This window comes from Terrapene carolina, unplaced genomic scaffold (assembly GCF_002925995.2).
Source record: "Terrapene carolina triunguis isolate 2854851 unplaced genomic scaffold, T_m_triunguis-2.0 Scaffold130, whole genome shotgun sequence".
Classification (NCBI taxonomy): Eukaryota; Metazoa; Chordata; order Testudines; family Emydidae; genus Terrapene; species Terrapene triunguis.
This window is the reverse complement of record NW_020664481.1, coordinates 23,208,905-23,226,020: the sequence shown is the minus strand read 5'-3', so window position 1 is coordinate 23,226,020 and position 17,116 is coordinate 23,208,905. Positions and strand designations below refer to the sequence as shown.

Here is a 17,116-nt window from a genome sequence, read left to right as displayed (position 1 = left end):
TCAAGAACATGAACAAAAACTTTTAAATTTTTGACTGAAATATTTCAGGGTTTTTAAAAAAATTTTGCCAAAAAGTCAAGATTTTCAGTGGAACCTGCCCCCCATTTTCTGACCAGCTCTACTTACAAGCAAACGTGACTTCTAAAGTTCAGCCATCACTTCAGCGATAAGAATAAATGCCACGAGGCCCCCTGAATGTTGTATGTTCCAGTGTGACTCAGATCAGTATAGCACATCCCTCGGCCCGCGCCGCTTCCCGCAGCCCCCATTGGCCTGGAGCGGCGAACCGCGGCCAGTGGGAGCCGAGATCGGCCGAACCTGCGGACGCGGCAGGTGAACAAACCGGCCCAGACCGTCAGGGGCTTTCCCTGAACAAACGGCGGACCGGCTTTGAGAACCACTGCCCTAAGTGATTCACCCAACACCGCCCGGGAGGTCTGTGGCAGAGCAAAGAACACTGGAGACCCAACTTTGGTTCCTTACTTTGCCACAAACCTCCTATGTGATGTTAAGTGAATCGCTGTCTACACTTCAGTTTCAGGGGTGATTATAGCACATACTCCCATTAGCTTTAATCTAGCCAATGAGGGGGGAAATAGCAGAGAAGATATGGCAGCATGGGTTTCAGCGCAAGCTACCTGCCCGATTACAAGACCGCTGAAGACTGGGGTTCCTGGCCCGTCAGGATCTGTGCTGCCATGTCTTCACTGCTATTATTACCTGCACTCACTAGATTAAAGTACGCCTCCCTGTGCTACAGTTACATCTTAACCTGCAGTGCAGCTGTATCCTTGGGGTATGCCCAGATGGCAATCGCTGGGCATATCTGAGCTAGACGGCATAGCTGAGCTTTAATCTAGCTAGCTCAGGCACCAGACTCGGCAGCGGAGCTCAGACTAGATGATCGTCATGATCATCTAGTCTGACCTCCTGCACATTGCAAGCGACAGAACCTCGCCCAGCCCCTCCTGTCATAGACCCCTCACCTCTTTCGTTATAATCAAGCACTGCCAACTGGTGATTTTATCCTGTGTCTTGAGGTATTTGGTGCTGCTCTGAAAGCAAAGACCCAGCTGCTGAGGTTATATGAGGACATTAGAATCTCAGCTTTCATGCTAAAAGAAGAGGAAGCTACTAGTCCTCGTGAATTTAGGGAAAAGCCCAACAACCAGCAAGCAACCAGCAAGCAAATAACCCAACATGTATTTTTTTTTTAAAAAAAATCTCATGATTTTTAAGCCACTCCTGATTTTTTGGGGTCTGAATCCCAATTTTTGAATCATGGTGTTGGCACTACAGCAACACTACAGCCTTGCCTTCATATGAAGAGGCCAACAAAGCTCCTCTATCATGACATTGAGAACAATCCATCAGGTGCTCAACACCCATCTTCTGCTGCGTGGTTCCTTAGTGCTCCAATGTGTGTGTGCGGGAGGAGAAGAAAGAGGGGACTACTTAAAACAACTGTATGCAGAGAGAGAGACTACAGGATTCTCTCCCGAATCCCATGTGCACTCCTATCCCACTGTGACTGGAGTCCCAGGGGAGCCAACTGAGGTCACTCAATTAGGGTGAACTGCAAAGAATGGGGCAGACAATCCACAAAACAGCTTCTATAATACCTCACTGGTTACCCAGAAGCCAACAACCCAGTTTTCTTAAAGTAACCCAGCCTTAGGCCTCCACCCCAACACCAAAGTCAAATATGATGAGGATTACTGAAAATCTTATGTATCATATAAGAAAGTTCTACCAATCCCAAAGGATCGGACACATTACCTCCCAGGTTAATGAATACTCCAGATTTTACCCAAATACACGCTTACAGCCAATTCTCATTAACTAAACTAAAATTTATTAAAAAAGAAAAGAGAGAGTGTATTGGTTAAAAGATCCGTATACATACAGACATGAGTACAGTTCTTCAGATTAGATTCATAGTAGAGATGGTGAGCTTTGTAGTTGCAAAGAGTTATTTCAGAAATAGTCCATAGCTTATAGTTCAATGTTCATAGGGTGATTCCAGATTAGGACTAGAGATCTTAATCTTGGGTTTAAGCTTCCCCTACATGAAGTATCAAGCAGATCTGAGATAAAAAGGATCAGGACCCTAGACATTCTTATACAGTTTCAGGTCTTCTTTGACAGCTCGGAGTCCTCAGGCGAACAATAGGCAATTTTGGAAACTTTGGAGTAGACCTATTTCCTAAACATCACCGGTAATTAGCTGCACAGATTAACATATGGAAATGTATCCATTAGGCAGTCTATCACAAACGTTAAACAGACACATAGCCAATGACATTATTTCACCCAAGATTCATCTAAATGTTAATATTCCTTTTTGATCTCTGAATATAGTGACAGACAGGAACTGTCTGTTTACATGGCTAACATTTTGTTGACAAATCACTTTTTAGTGAAAAATTTCATTTAAAATAGGTGTGCACCTTTTTCAATATTTTCCTCAAACCATCCATAACCAGCTTAATACAAAAATTGCAGGAGGATTAAAAAAAAAACTCAAGAAAAATTAAAACAAAAAGAAGGGGTCAGCGTCAAACCCTTTGAAAATAAAACAACTTCAACATCTGGAATTTCTTTTCCCAAAATGGGCTTGCATTTCTCACAATCCTGGTAATTTTTTGTGGCTCTTCAAAGAGGGCATGATTGGGCCCAAGAGCAGGACTAGGGGATGCACTTTTCTACAGTTCCCTTGTGTGATTTGTATGTTATATTTTTATGAGGAACATAAATGATTATACGTTGGTGCACACAGTTCTGCATTCACTGTGAGGCATGGAAAGCCATTTCACATCAGAGCAAAGAGATTTTAAACTGACAACCCTAAACCCACTTGATTGGTTCACCGAGTCATCTGATGAAAGCAGACAATTCCTTCTTTCAGTTACAGCCTTCTGCTGCTAACCCAGGCACATAGGACTGGCAAGTGCTCTGGCCAATAACATTGATTCCTAAACCTGAAGGGGAGGTACAACCCCAGCACACAGGAAAATGTACTTTCTCAGACATACAGTTTGATCTGAGCCTCAGTGTCTTACCATCATGCCAGATCTACCCTTTTCTGTCTTAAATTCCTTAAAGTCCTTGCTACTGGTATTAGGATTACAGCACTGCTAAATTGGGGGGCAGGTTTCTCGCCTTCAGCTGCCTCTCAGTAAAGCCACATGACCAGGAGGAATTTTTAGTGACTCTTTCCCTGCTGCTGTGCTCAGAGGCGGAAGTGAAGGGCATCTGAAAGCGTGAGAAGGGGTGTCTGGACAAGGTAAATTACTATGAGTTCTAGGAGGGTGGTTTTTTGGTGGGCGTGACATTTAATGTGGTTTTGCTCTGATCAATCAGCTGTGCTTGCTGCAAAGAAAAATCTGCTGCCAAGAAAGTTCTGGCTTCAGAGAGCTTTCCCTTTCGCCCCCCAAATTCCATCAACGTGAAACTTGCCACATGAGACCCCAAACCAAATGGGGAATTTGTTTTTACAAACGTGTTTCATTTAAAATTAGCTCAATTCCCCCCCTATGAAATCATAAATTAAAAAATAAAACCAAAACCAAATCAAAACAAGCAGTTTTCCAGGGTCACCCACCCGTCGGCTAACTTTCTGGCCTTGGAAAAAAAGAGAGTTTCATCTTTTGGAACAAATATTTTGTGATCTATCAGTCTGACACAGGGACTCGAGACTTTCTGGTGCTGTGTCTGTTGTCTATAAAATATAGGGCCAAATTAGCTGCCGGTGTAAGTGGGTGAAATGCTATGGAAGTCAATTGAGTGGCACTCACAGCCGCAGGGAATTTGGCCCAGAGATTAAGCGTGACAGGCAGGTATTGCACAGGTGTGATATTGACCAACTGACCTTTTCAGTCAAGGAAAATCAATGCTGGTGAAAATGGGCCAAATTAACAGCCCCGGATCTTGTCCATTCTACAGAACTGGCATTGAATGAGCAAATCCAGTGCAAACATCTCGGAGCAGCCCCAGAACCTGTTTAACGTGTGTCCACCAGCTGTTTGTAGCAAGAGGTGGGGCTCAGTCTCCAGGAATCAGTTCTTTGCTTCCTCCTGGCAGGCCAGCAATGCTAGCTGCGGGGTGGCTTTCTGAGACAGGCATTGGTTTACTAGGAACTAAGCCGAGACTCCCCAAACTCATTTCACATGGGCCCCTGAATTCATAGAGATTTTTTAAAGTCAACGTGTGTTACTGAAGGAAGTCTCCACCCTATTTCCACACTATATTTTTTCACATATTAGTAAGCCAAATCCCACTGATTTTAATAAGCCATTCTGCACTGTTTTGCTGATTCTAACAGGTTTGCTGGAACTGTTACTATGGCTACCTTTCCCTTCCTGAATCTGTGTATTAACAAGACAGGATTAAAATATTTTCATTGGCGGAACTCCTAGAAAATGAAATGCCACTCACTGTTCATAGCAGCTGTTGGGATACTATGCCATTTGCTGGGATTATGGAAAGTTAGGATTATTACATTGTGCGAAAGCTATTAACAGAGCATTCTGCTACAGGGAATATTCTGCCGCATAGCAGGAATACTACCCCAAGTGAATGGCTTCACTCTCAGATCAAAGGGAGAACTATGATGTTTCTGTTTGCATTTTAATCAGAGACCATCTTTTTGTTCTGTTTGTACAGCACCTAGCACAATGGGGTCCTGGTACAGGACTAGATGCTACAATAGTACAACAATAGTAAAGGCAAATAAGCTAGTTTGATACATAATTTACTGTCCTGAAACACAGTGTGACAAAATTCAGGTCAAAAATCATGTGTTATAATAACTGGAATGGGTCTCTATTGAAACTGACTAAAGCAGAGAACTGAGTCCCTGCTAGCATCATTTCAATTCAGTAACTAACTTGGATATTTAAACTAAAAATGACAGCCGGTGTTAGTTTTTTTCATAAGTATGAACAGACAGGTGACAGATGCAAAAGGTAAGAGATGAGGCAGGAAAGATGATGAATTCCATATTGTAAAGGTGTACCTACCGGGTGGGATTTTCAAAGCGCTCAGTTTGGCTTGACTTCTATTTGCACTCAGTGGCGGAAGTCTAAATGACGTTACTGAGAGCACAGGTAGGCCAACACGGAACGCTTTTGAGAAACCCACCCACGCTTGTTAATAAGTTTTCTGGCCATGGAAGTGTGTTCTGTGAAAAAGATGCAAGGGGATGACAAAGTGCCGCTTACCTTCAGAGTTGTTTTTCTCATGTACAGTGTAATTCCCAGTACCCAGTTTTCTTTATGTTGCCTCTCAGCACAAGTCGGCTGATGGGATTTTTAAACTTTCTCCTAGGTTGAACTCAACCTAAGAGAAAGTTTAAAAATCCCACCAGCTGACTTGTGCTGAGAGCCAACATAAAGAAAACTGGGTACGTGTTCTGTCAATCACAGCGGAGAGCGCCAAGATTAGAGCTGGGGGAATCTTTTTGATTAACTGTAAAACTGCTGAAAAATGCATTTTTCAGGGCACAAAACTATTTGCAAATTCCAGCTGAATTCCACAGATGGCTTTGGCTGGAAAAAATATATGATTTAAAAAAAAGTCAACAGATCTGGTTTCAACCATTTCAAATGAAATGTTTTGACTTTTTGTTTTTAAAGAGTGGTTCATTAAAACGTGTTTCATTTTTAAAAGTGAAACCAAAAAGTAAAAAAACACCCAGAAAGAAACACCAAACCGATTTTTTTTTTTGGGTTGAACTAAATCGGTTGACTCAGCATGAATTTTTTTTCAATTTGGAAACGAACCCCAAACAACTTCCGTTTCAGTTTAAATTGAACCATTCACTCTCTCCCCCCCACTCCCAGTTCAGCCCCGAACCAAAAAAATCTATTGCTTGTTCAACTGTAGTCAGGATACCACACACCCATTCTGCATCTTGTTTTTGTTTGGGGTTTTTTTTTTAGTTCTTTTTTTTTGTTCATGTGGAAGGTGACCTATTTCTCTGCAGTTTAAATCACACTCTTCTTTTCTCTCCCCTTCCATATACCTAGTTTCCTAAGAAACTCTCTCTCTTTGGGTGACATTTTCAAAAGCACCTAAGTGACTTAGGAACACAAGACCTTGGGATTTAGACTCCTAAATCACTCTGGCAGTTCTGAAATTTCCATCCTACATACACACAGATATGCGCCTCTAGACAGATCAATAGATATTTCAGCACAAATCTCAGGACCAGGAGCGCCACCAGCTTTTCTGCCGCCCTAGGCAGTGGAAGGTCCCGCCCCGAAATGTCACCCCCCACAGAGGCAGCGGAAGGTCCCGCCGCTGAAATACCGCCGCGGTCGCCGCCCCCCAAATTGTAGTTCCCTAGGCGACCGCCTAGGTCGCCTAATGGGTTGCGCCGGCCCTGCTCAGGACTGGTTGTTATTTATATTTCAGCAGTGTCTGAAGGCCCCAGTTGGGGACCCCTTGTACAAACACATGCTAAGAGATGGTCCTTGCCCTCCTTGCCTTGGAGAGCGTATGTATCCTACTGATTAGTGTGTGGTACATTCCCCTCCCACCCCATGCACCCAAGCCAGAGAGGATAAGATGCTGTTACAGCCCCCAGCTAGCAAGCCTGGCTCTTTAGCGTCTCCAGATTCATGCTCCCAGCTCTAGAGTCCCAGGTTCTATCCCTGGTGTGTTAGAAAAAGTTAAACTAGTAGCTACAAAAAACAAAAAGTTCAGTGTGCCTCAATCAGGTTATTATTAGATACACATTCTCCAGTAGCCGAGGCTTCCTTTCTGCATTGGCAGGGGCTGGACTAGATGATCTGATAGCACCTATGATTTGGGAATGGTTTTGCCTGGAAGTTTTGGTGCATGTTTTTGTCTTTGGTATTAATGTTAGAATTAGCCAACCAAGCTATAGTAGTGATATGAATAAGGTGTGGGACTAAACAGTCTTATCATTTGAATATATACGAGACCTACCAGCCATCTCTGGGGAAGGCTGATAGAACGTAATGCAAAAGGAACGTTTCTAAGTATCCTGGTGATGCTGATCAAAACACACCAGTGTGGAGACAGGATCCCAAACTGCAATTACATCCATTTATAAAAGGGTCTGTGCAAAAGGAGGGAGCCTGTTGTGTCATTCGGGATTGATCCAGACCCCCGCTGATGTGGAGGCAGTATTTCCACTGACGTCAGTTGGGGTTGGAGCAGGTCTCAACATGCCAATACTTGGAACATCCAATTCTGCCAGGTGTCACGAGGCTGATGTGATGAAGCTATGAACTGGCCACTTTATCTACTCTTCTGACTGCCAAGTTTTCTTCATTTTAACTGAAACAGGTTCACTTAGGAGACCGTGCCTGACAATGATGGAGAGATATCAAATTTCCTCTCTGCATGGGGTTGATATTATCTGATTAGTGTTCATAAAAACATTGCTGATAGTTGTGGTTTGTTCTTCAGCAGTTAAGCCATGCAGTCTGCAACTGGTGTCTATTCCGGGTCATGCAATTGTTCATGGCTTAAATTGGTTTTGCTTTGGAGATGATTCCTTTGTATTTATATTTAAGAAGCACCTTCATAGAAGCCCACCTTCTGAGAGCTTGACTGACTCCTGGGCCTCCCACCACAGTTTGCCGCCATTGAATGGCTTTCCCAGCAAGTCACTCTGTAAAGCTAGGACCGTGGCAAGAAGCATATGTAGAGTTACAAAATGCAAACCTAGTGACAGTCTCACAGGGAATTTCAGGATTATTTTAAGGGGATTTTTTTGCATGACCTTTTATCAGACATTTCTCTAATTGAAACTGTTCGGTGGTACATGATTTAAGATATAAGAATGTCACGACAGAGGAGCAGGGAATGAGATTGGAAAGTAGTAAATTCCCATCCTCCTCCCATTCCAGTAGTTCAGCCATGCTGAAAGAGAACTCAGTTCAGTTTCATCCCCTGGGCAAAGTTGACGCGGGCTCTCCAAACTGGCTGACTTGGTGGGTTAGCCAAGCCTGGCAGTGTTTGCCTTCAGGATGCAGAGTGCTATATTCACTGAGCCAGGCTCCAACAGTGTGAGCTCAGGACACTGGATGACGCTGATGAAGGTTTCTCATGGTGGAGATGAGAGTACAAAGAACCAAATCCAGCCTCCTCTTTGCAGTATCTAAAGCCTTGAAGTGAAATCCTGCTCCCAATGAAATCAATGACCGTCCTGCCCAGTGCCTTCAATGGAGCCAGGATTTTACGTTTGGATTTTTATTTTTGTGTGCAGAAGAAAGGAGCTGGGTTCAACCACCTCTCATGCTCATTAGACCTGATCATTAGAGGCCTGGTTGGTGAATTCTCAACAGGTTCTCACCTTTGAACTCAAGGTGTCTCTGAATTAGAAATCTATCCACCGGGGGGACTTCAGTGTAGGATATTGAATGACTCTTTCTTTGCTGCACAATGTTCAATAGCTCAGTGGTTTGTGCATTGGCCTCCTAACCCAGGGGTGTGAGTTCAATCCTTGAGGGGGCCGTTTAGGGAACTGGGGTAAAAATCTGTCTGGGGATTGGCCCCCCTTTGAGCAGGGGGTTGGACTAGATGAGGTCCCTTCCAACCCGGATATTCTATGATCAGTCTTTGCTTTAAGAGATAATGATTATAAATCCCTTAAAGGCTACACTTGCTTTGCCAATAACAATCTCATGATTGTTAGTGTTTTTTCTCTTATAGCAAAACCACCCATGACTAACATCCTTGTTACAAACTTTGCTGTGCTTTATGTGTGTCATGACTGCCTCCAGAACAGACCGTGCTCACATACCTGGCATTTTAGGTGCTGAGGATGGCAGACAGTTCTGATCTCTGGATTGGCAGCGCTTATCTATTCCTCCAGTCGACATCTGAGAAGATTGTCCTGCCCTCTCTTTATGGAAGCTCCCACCAGAAATCTAGCGTGTTCAAGGCCCTCAAGTTGGCTTTAGCAGGTACGTGTCATTGCAGTGAATACAAATGGAAACGTTACAATGTCTTATTTCTTTACTTGCTACATTAATTTTTAAGGGATTTGGTGCTTGGGGAAAGGTGACAGATTCACAACACAGGGAATTTTTTAGGAATCTAACTGCAATTTCATGGGTCATATCCCATCCTTTCCTATTAATTTCATTGAAGACTGTAGACTTCTCAGGGCTTTTACAGAGAAATTCAAGCCATGATCCTCCAAGGCTTGAATTCAAGCACTGAGGCAGTCAGAATCCTTGCACCTGCTGGATGATTTACTGTCCAATACAGGGCCGGTGCAACCACTAGGCGAACTAGGCGGCCGCCTAGGGCGCCTAGTGGTTGAGGGCGCCTAAAAGCCCGCTCAGGCGAGGAGGTGGAGTGGAGGTGAGCTGGGGCGGGGGGGCGCGGGGAGGGCCGCCCGCAGTAACGGGGGGCGGGGACACACAGGGGAACCGCTCCCCGCCCCAGATCACCTCCACTCTGCCTCCTCTGCTGAGCACACAGCCCCCGCTCTAATTCTCCTCCAATCGGCGCCGCAAGCCTGGGGGGGGAGGAGAATTAGAGCGGCGCCGGCGTGCTCAGCGGAGGAGGCGGAGCGGAGGTGAGCTGGGGGGGCCTCCCCGGGTGGGGTTAGCTGCCACAGACGGGGGGGGGCGGCGGGCTCTCCGGGTGGGGGGTGGGTGGGCTGGGTTAGCTGACGCAGCGGGCGGGGTTAGCTGCCGTGGGGGGGGCTCCTCTGGTGGAGGGGCGTGGGGGCGTGGTTAGCTGCTGCGAGGGGGCGGGGTTAGCTGGGTGGGGGGGTGGTGCAAGGTGGAAGTTTCGCCTAGGGCGCGAAACTTCCTTGCACTGGCCCTGGTCCAATAGTAAAGTGAATCCTTCTCTCTCCTTTTCATTGCAGCACTAGGTAAAACTGATGTCACACTGGTTAAATCAGAATTCTGCACTGATAGCACCAGACATAGACATGTGCACTCTGGATAGATTATTAATAAATTATTTGTGCTACAATAGCACCCAGAGGGCCCAAACGAGATTGGTTGCCATTGCGTTATGTTTCGTATAGACACACAGGAAGAGATTGTAAACTCTTCAGGGAAGGGACTGTCTAAATAGACAAGAGACAATGGGTGGGAGAAAGGAAGCATTAGTCTCATTTCACAGATGGGAAATTAGTGCACTGAGAGATTAGGACTCCAATGGGGCTACTCACATGCTTAAAATTAAGCATCTGCTCACAAGTGTTTTGTTGGCGCAGGATCAGAAAGTTGAGCCCCTTGCAGGATTGAGCCCTAAGGGTTGTGTCTGAGTGGGGAATGGAACCCAGCTCCAATCCAGTGCCTAAGCCACAAAACCAGCCTTCCTCTCATATGATCACCCTTCCCAGTATCTTAGCTGTTGATATACCAGAGGGAAGAGATCGCCACTATTCTCAGGTTCCAAATCATTATCTTTGACACTTGGATCACAAAGTCTAGAATTGCTTAGAGTCCAGATTATTTTTTTTTTGAACAATCATTGAAACCAAGACAGGACAATTTTAGCCCCGTGCAATGTCAGTGGAGTTTCAACAGAGAGGAATTGGGTCCAGTCTAACTTTTCCTTGCCGTAGACCAGAGCAGCTGGCTACAACCGCTGACCCGACTTTTTATTCCTGGGTTCACAATTGCAGCCCAGTGATGAAACCTCACTTACCCGGCATAAGAAAACGAGACTTGTCAAGGGTGGGAAATTCTGGATGTGGGGAAAATTACCAGTGAAAAAATACCGATAATTTGCTATTGGCTTCCTTTTATCAAACATATTGAGCCAAATCCTTTACTGGTGTAAACGGGCACAGTTACATTGGCTTCGGTGGAGTTGAGCCCATTTACACCAACACAGGATTGGAGCTACAAACGGCAGAAGCATCTCAGCTGTGATCCTTTGCAACCTATTGACTCCCTGGGTAACAATAATTTAAACCAGCTATCACATTTGTTTTCTCTCCCCATAATGAACATCTTAGTGTCAATCATTTACTGTACAACCAACTCTCCAGTGTGTCCTTTAACTGGGTTTCTATAACTACAACCTGCCTTTTCTCACCAATCTAACAATATCGGGCCAGATTCATTGGCGCGCTCCAAATGCTTTGTGCTTCTCCAGCAATACAGAGCAGCAAACAACCTGGCTTGATTGCCTGGTTAGGCCAGGTTTGTGGCTTCACTAAGGTGGTGCAAAGCATCCAGATTGTACGGGCCATATATGTGAACAAAAGCTCTGCCCATTTCTGTATTAAAAGCACTACATTCTGCACTGCACAGCCAGATCTAAAGAGGGAATGAGACCTGGGTATTCAGAGCAGATAAGCACAAAGTCATCTCCTATGCAACAGCCATAAAGATAACTTGTACGCAGTTCATGACGACTCTCCGTGTTTGTACAGTACCTGCCTACCCAGATCAAACTCTTGGGCAAACTTCAGTTGAATCAACTTCTTTGTACTCCTGATAAATGGAATGAGAAGGCAGATAAATAAATGCCCTTTGCCCTGTGTATCAGTAATAACAGCAAATTCAAATGCCTCTCTCCCCAGATGTCCCAATCTTACATCGGTTCCAAACTTGGCCTTGTGATGCAACCTGAAATGCATAAAGGATCTCCATGGTACATCACAGCAGGGCAAAAGCCTCATTCTACACATAAAACAAAGAGATCCTAGAGGTGCCGGGCTGAACTCGAGTGCTCTGGACTAATGAGGCACAAACAGATCCACTTTGACATAGGACATAGGCTGCTGACCCGAGACCCGGCACAGATATTTGTTACCTCGATATAGCTGATTGAAATCAATTGAGAGGTGGGGGAGGGAGGGGGTTGACTTTGGCTAACTACATTGAGGTAAAAAATATCCTTGCCTTGTCTCCATTAGGATTTTACATCGAGTTAACAGACATCTGTTTGCAGTAAAGACAAAGCCTCAGACAGAGAGGTTTTAGATATAGGGTTTATCTATATCTATATAGGGTTTAGGTATAGGGTTTATCTTCAGAGCTGCCTCAGGGATCTGGACACAGTTCCAAAATCTCAGCCACTATGTATGAAGCCAAACACAAGAGAGAGAACAAGAGGATAAAAGGATAATTTCACAGAAGGTGCACGACTGAAACCTTACTAAGGGTTGGTCTACACTAGAAACTTTTGCCAGTACAGCAGTGTCACTTCGGTGGGTGATTTTTAATGACATTTCTATACTGGCAATAGCCCTAGAGTGGACATGGTTATTCTGACAAAGTCTTTTTGCTGGTATAGCTTATTTTGTTCAGGGAACTGGTATACACTAGACTGGTGATGCCAGTCATATCGAATAGCAATACTGGCAAACCCTTCCTAGTGTAGACAAAGCTGAAGGAGGATTGGGGTTGCAAGCAGGAAGCTGACAGGTAAAATGCTCTGTGGGATCTCACCGTTACCTTTATCTCGACAGCAGTCTGGCCATATGAGAGAGGAACACTCCCTCTTTAATCTCCTCTGAGGTAAAGTCTACCTGCCCCGTAGTTAGAGCTTAACGTTAATTCATCAGTTTAGCATAGTTAGTTTCGCCCGTTGGGCTTGTGACACCAGCAGAATTACCTGTTGCTGACACCCAGTGCAGCCGTATATGGCTTAACTGCAAATAGGACAAACTGAGCACATAGCATTGTTACACTTGATTTCCTTCCTGATTGCAGCACCTCTGTTTTCAGCAAATTTATTTCTCCCACTGCTGACCCCTGCTGTTAGGACTGGGTAATTGTGCTGGTGGAGACAAAGCACCAGAGTGCACCCTGCATTCTACATTAGATATAATGAATGGTCTCTCCCTGTTGCAGGGAGTCAAATAACCCCCCTGTCTGTGAACTGCAATATTAATGGATCTCTAACAGATTCAGCTGTGGGATAATTTGGACTGAATACTTCAGTTCACATGGGTTGCATGCATAGTACATGGTCAGTTAAAGCTTACCTCTTTCCTCCCACTTTCAAATACAAGCTCCCCAACCCAGAATAATTAATAATACAGTCAAACAAAAACGCAGAGAAAGGCTGTCCAGGCACAGGTCTGTCACCAAAAGTTCGAGGAGACATACCGTGAGTCACCCCCCAGGCAGAGTTCATGTTGACAATCTGTTTCATGGCAAGAAACTGACTCTGCCTGCCATTCTGTGCCAGATTCCACAGGCAGCCTGCACGGCGTCGACATGCTCAAAGTGCACTGCAGCGAGCCGCATCTGATTATCCAGCTTAAATTCTGCATACGAGAGAACTGCCGCAAATTCCTTCGGAGCTACCGGGCCGGGTTGTTCCGGGAGTCTCTCCAGAATCACCTCCAAGTCACCCTGTCAATGACAGCCGTACCTGTTCAAGTGGAGCTGAAGGCTGGCAGCGAGCAGCTGGACCACATGCTGAACGAGGAGGAGCGCTGTTTGGAATGTATCTACAAAGAAAAGGTACATTAGAAGGAAGGATGGTCCAGTGTTGAGGGCCCTAGGCTGGGACATAGAAGACCTGGCTTCAAGTCCCTGTTTTGCCATTTATTTCCTGTGTGATCCCGGGCAAGTCACTTAAGGCCAAATATATAAAGATATTTAGGACCTAAAGATGCAGGTAGGTGCCTAGTGGGATTTTCAGCAGTGCCTAGGTGCCTAACTCCCATTGAAATCAGTGGGAGTTTAGTGACATTTTCAAAAGGTAGGTGCTTTTGAAAAATGCCACGAGGCACTTAAATACCTTTAAAAATCTAGCTGTTCGCCTCTCTTGTGCCTCAGTTTCCCATCTGGACAATGGGGATAATAGCACTGCCCAACCACACAAGGGTGCCATGAGGTAAATACATGAAAGGATGTGAGGAGCTCAGACGTTATGGCAATGAGGGCCAGGTAAGTACTGAAGATAAATAAATGACAGCCAGAATATTAAATATTTTGCATGTAATACTTGGCACTTCTCTAGATCCTGGGGTCTCAAAGTGCTGAACAAGCATCTATTAAAGCTCAGCACTGCTGTAAGGCAGGAAATTCTAGTATACCCTGTGTATGGAGGGTAAACTGAGGCACAAACAAGGCTGAATTGTCACATAAGTGAATCAGTAAGGAAGCCCAGCAGTGCTGTGTTACACTCGTGAGACCATCTTTCCCGATGTTGCTTTTGCCTCCCCTACATCTCCTTTGAAAGTAGCATTTGGAACAACTCCTAAAAACTGGGGCAAGCACAACCACTATAAATTACAGGTTGTCAGTATGGTTTGAACTGGGACCTTCAGCACCAGGACACAGACCTCTAAAACCTGAGCTGGTAACAGTAGTAGGCTGCTATCCTTGATGTGGACCCCATCTAGTTGAGAGAGATGCAAGTTTTACATGTGTCATACCAGCAACTGGCTTGAATGGTCTGGCAAATTATTGCTCAGCCTTCCTGAATAGTTTCCAAACCTTGCTAATGATAATAGAGGCTGCTGTCTTGGGATCTTCTTAGCTCACTAGAGTATAGAGCCTCTGAAATAGATTAAATAATTGTATTCTGTCTCCTGTTCCTTGCCTCTGTGCTTCCTTTAGATGCTTGTTTCACCTGCAATTTAATTTGGACTAGCTCAAAATGGTAGCTACTAAACATCTTCACTATCCCCAAAAACAGATACCTATTGTACCTACGGGGGGTGGGGGAGGAGGCGCGTGGGATACATCTCTGGATTGCTTTTTTGCAAGGAAATGAAAGGCAAACATGTCATTACGGGAGATAACAAGAGGCTATATTATGCATCCTGTCAGTTTTTGCCCGCTGCTCCTTTCCTGGTCTTTTTGCTGAATTAGCAGACAAGCCAAGAAAAGATGGACTCATTCTCTGCTCGCAAACCTGACTCAGTTGGTGTAAATCTGAAAAACCCAGCAGCAGAGCATGCTCTCACCTGTGTGTTTGTACCTACATGGTACAAAGGACCATCAGCTAAAAGGAAAGACTCATGTAGTGACTAATCTTCACTCTAATGTGTAACCTAGTGGTTAAAGTAGGACACTGGGAGTCCGAACTCCTGGTTAACTCTGGTTTTTTTGCCAGAGTGCCACACTGTTTCATTATAATACATACAGGAAGCACTTTGGTCTAGACCAGACAATATGATTCAGTCAGTAATAAGTAGCTGCTGCCCTTAATGATTTTTAAAATAAAATAGAATATTTCAGCTATTATATTATGTCATATTATGACAATAGGTGGTTGAGGTCCTGAAGAAAATGAAAGAGAACTGAAGAACAGTTCTGCAGAGTAGAAAAGCTTGTTTCTCCCACCAACAGAAGTTGGTCCAATAAAAGATATTACCCTCACCTTCCTTGTCTGTCTCATATCCTGGGACCAACATGGCTACTATCACACTGCGAACAACGTATCATGACATGTCAGTAGTAGTAGTGACTTCTGACACGGTATGAAATAATGGAAAATTAACAAAAAATAATATACAAATGAAAAAGTAAATTAAAATAAATTTGGAAATGAAATTTTGCCATTTTGAAACAAAAGTTTGCCTCAATCACAATTATTTGGAAATTCTGTTTCACCAGAAATTTCAAAAAATGTTTGTTTTCGTTCCGGTTCAGAACAAAAAATAAATTTTGAAGTGTCGACATTACCCATGAAACAAATTCTGAGATGCAGCCCGCTCTATTCCTGGCCTGTTTTCCCAGGTCTGCCACTTATTCTTTGAGCCAGATCCTCAGCTGTTGCAAGTCAACATAGACTTCAGTGGAGACTGGAGTTCTGGTGCTCCTAGAATACAAGTAACTATCAGTAATGAGCTTCCCTCCACTTTACGATTTATTTATTGAACCTGTGTGGGTGGAAAAATAGGATAGGGGAAAGTTTGGGGAGAAAAGAGCCTTTTAAAAATGAAGATTATTTAGTGCAAATTCATAGACTGTAAACCCATAAGGGACTATTAGATCATCTAGTCTGTCCTCCAGTATATCAGGCCATAGATTTCATCCAGTTTCAACTGTATTGAGCCCAGTAACTTGTGTTAGGCAAAGCATGTCTTTCAGAAAGGCATCCGGTGTTGATCTGACAACTTCATGAGAAGGAGACTGCACCACCAATGACTGGCACTGTTTGCCTTACAGCCCGACCGCCTGAGGGACGAGGAAATTGCCGAGCTGGAGGAATCTTTCAGGAGCTTGACTTGTCAACAGGAGAGCAACAACACGGCCCCTTCAAACAACTGCAACTCTTTGAACTCCTCATCTCTGTCTTATTGTTCAGGGGGGAGCTCTCTGCCCTCAGGAGCCACCTTCATCTTTCAGGAACAACAATTTGGTGAGTGGAATGCGTTACCTAGGGAGGTGGTGGAATCTCCTTCCTTGGAGGTTTTTAAGGCCCGGCTTGACAAAGCCCTGCCTGGGATGATTTAGTTGGGAATTGGTCCTGCTTTGAGCAGGGGGTTGGACTAGAGGACCTCCTGAGGTCCCTTCCAACCCTGATATTCTATGATTCTATGAGTGGTTAGAACCGAGCTGTCAGAATCTTAAAGCCGTGGGTCTTTCGCTCTTCAAACCCCAGAAAGGAGAAAGCTTAGGGAACCAAGGACGGGTCCCGGATGAGTCAAGAATAGAATTTCCCAGATTATGAACATAGGAACGTAGGAGTTGCCATACTGGGTCAGACCCAGGCAGTCCCCCGTTTCTGACTGTGGCCGGACCAGGCGCTGCAGGGGATGTCTCCATTGTAGTCAGGAGGTAGGATTGTAGCCATACCCAGCTGGCTTGTTAAAAACAGCAGCATGGGCCGGCCACTCGAGGACAGTCCAACCCAGGACATAGTGGGCAGCTAGCTTGTGCCATCGCATCTACACTGCCCTTGTTATTTCAGCTAACTCATGCTGCAATCACAGCTCCTGACTGCTGCCTAGACAGACCCTGAGAGGAAGGCGCAAGAAACCCCACAGTCGGCAGTTGTGGGATATAATTTACCCTGAGGGAAAGGTTCTTCCCAACCCCATTAATGACAGGCTGGCTTATAGTCATAGAGTTAAAGGCCAGAAGAGACCACTAGGTCATCTAACCTGACCTGTACAGGGGTGGCTCTATGTATTTTGCCGCCCCAAGCATGGCAGTCAGGCGGCTTTCGGCGGCATGCCTGCGGGAGGTCC

The 17,116-nt window shown here is 44.9% G+C and overlaps 2 protein-coding genes across 2 annotated transcripts in view; one reads left to right on the top strand and one right to left on the bottom strand.

Moving 5' to 3' along the window:
• The window catches only part of FBXL8 (F-box and leucine rich repeat protein 8), a 45,132-nt gene that overhangs the window by 14,197 nt on the left and 13,819 nt on the right, over positions 1-17,116 (bottom strand). The window lies entirely within an intron of this gene.
• The window catches only part of TRADD (TNFRSF1A associated via death domain), an 18,711-nt gene continuing 4,611 nt past the window's right edge, over positions 3,017-17,116 (top strand). The window contains exons 1-4 of the mRNA XM_024202249.1: positions 3,017-3,286; positions 8,792-8,942; positions 13,153-13,430; positions 16,092-16,284. Coding sequence (XP_024058017.1) covers positions 8,801-8,942; positions 13,153-13,430; positions 16,092-16,284 — 613 coding nt within the window. The 5' untranslated portion in view covers positions 3,017-3,286; positions 8,792-8,800. The remainder of the gene's footprint in view (positions 3,287-8,791; positions 8,943-13,152; positions 13,431-16,091; positions 16,285-17,116) is intronic.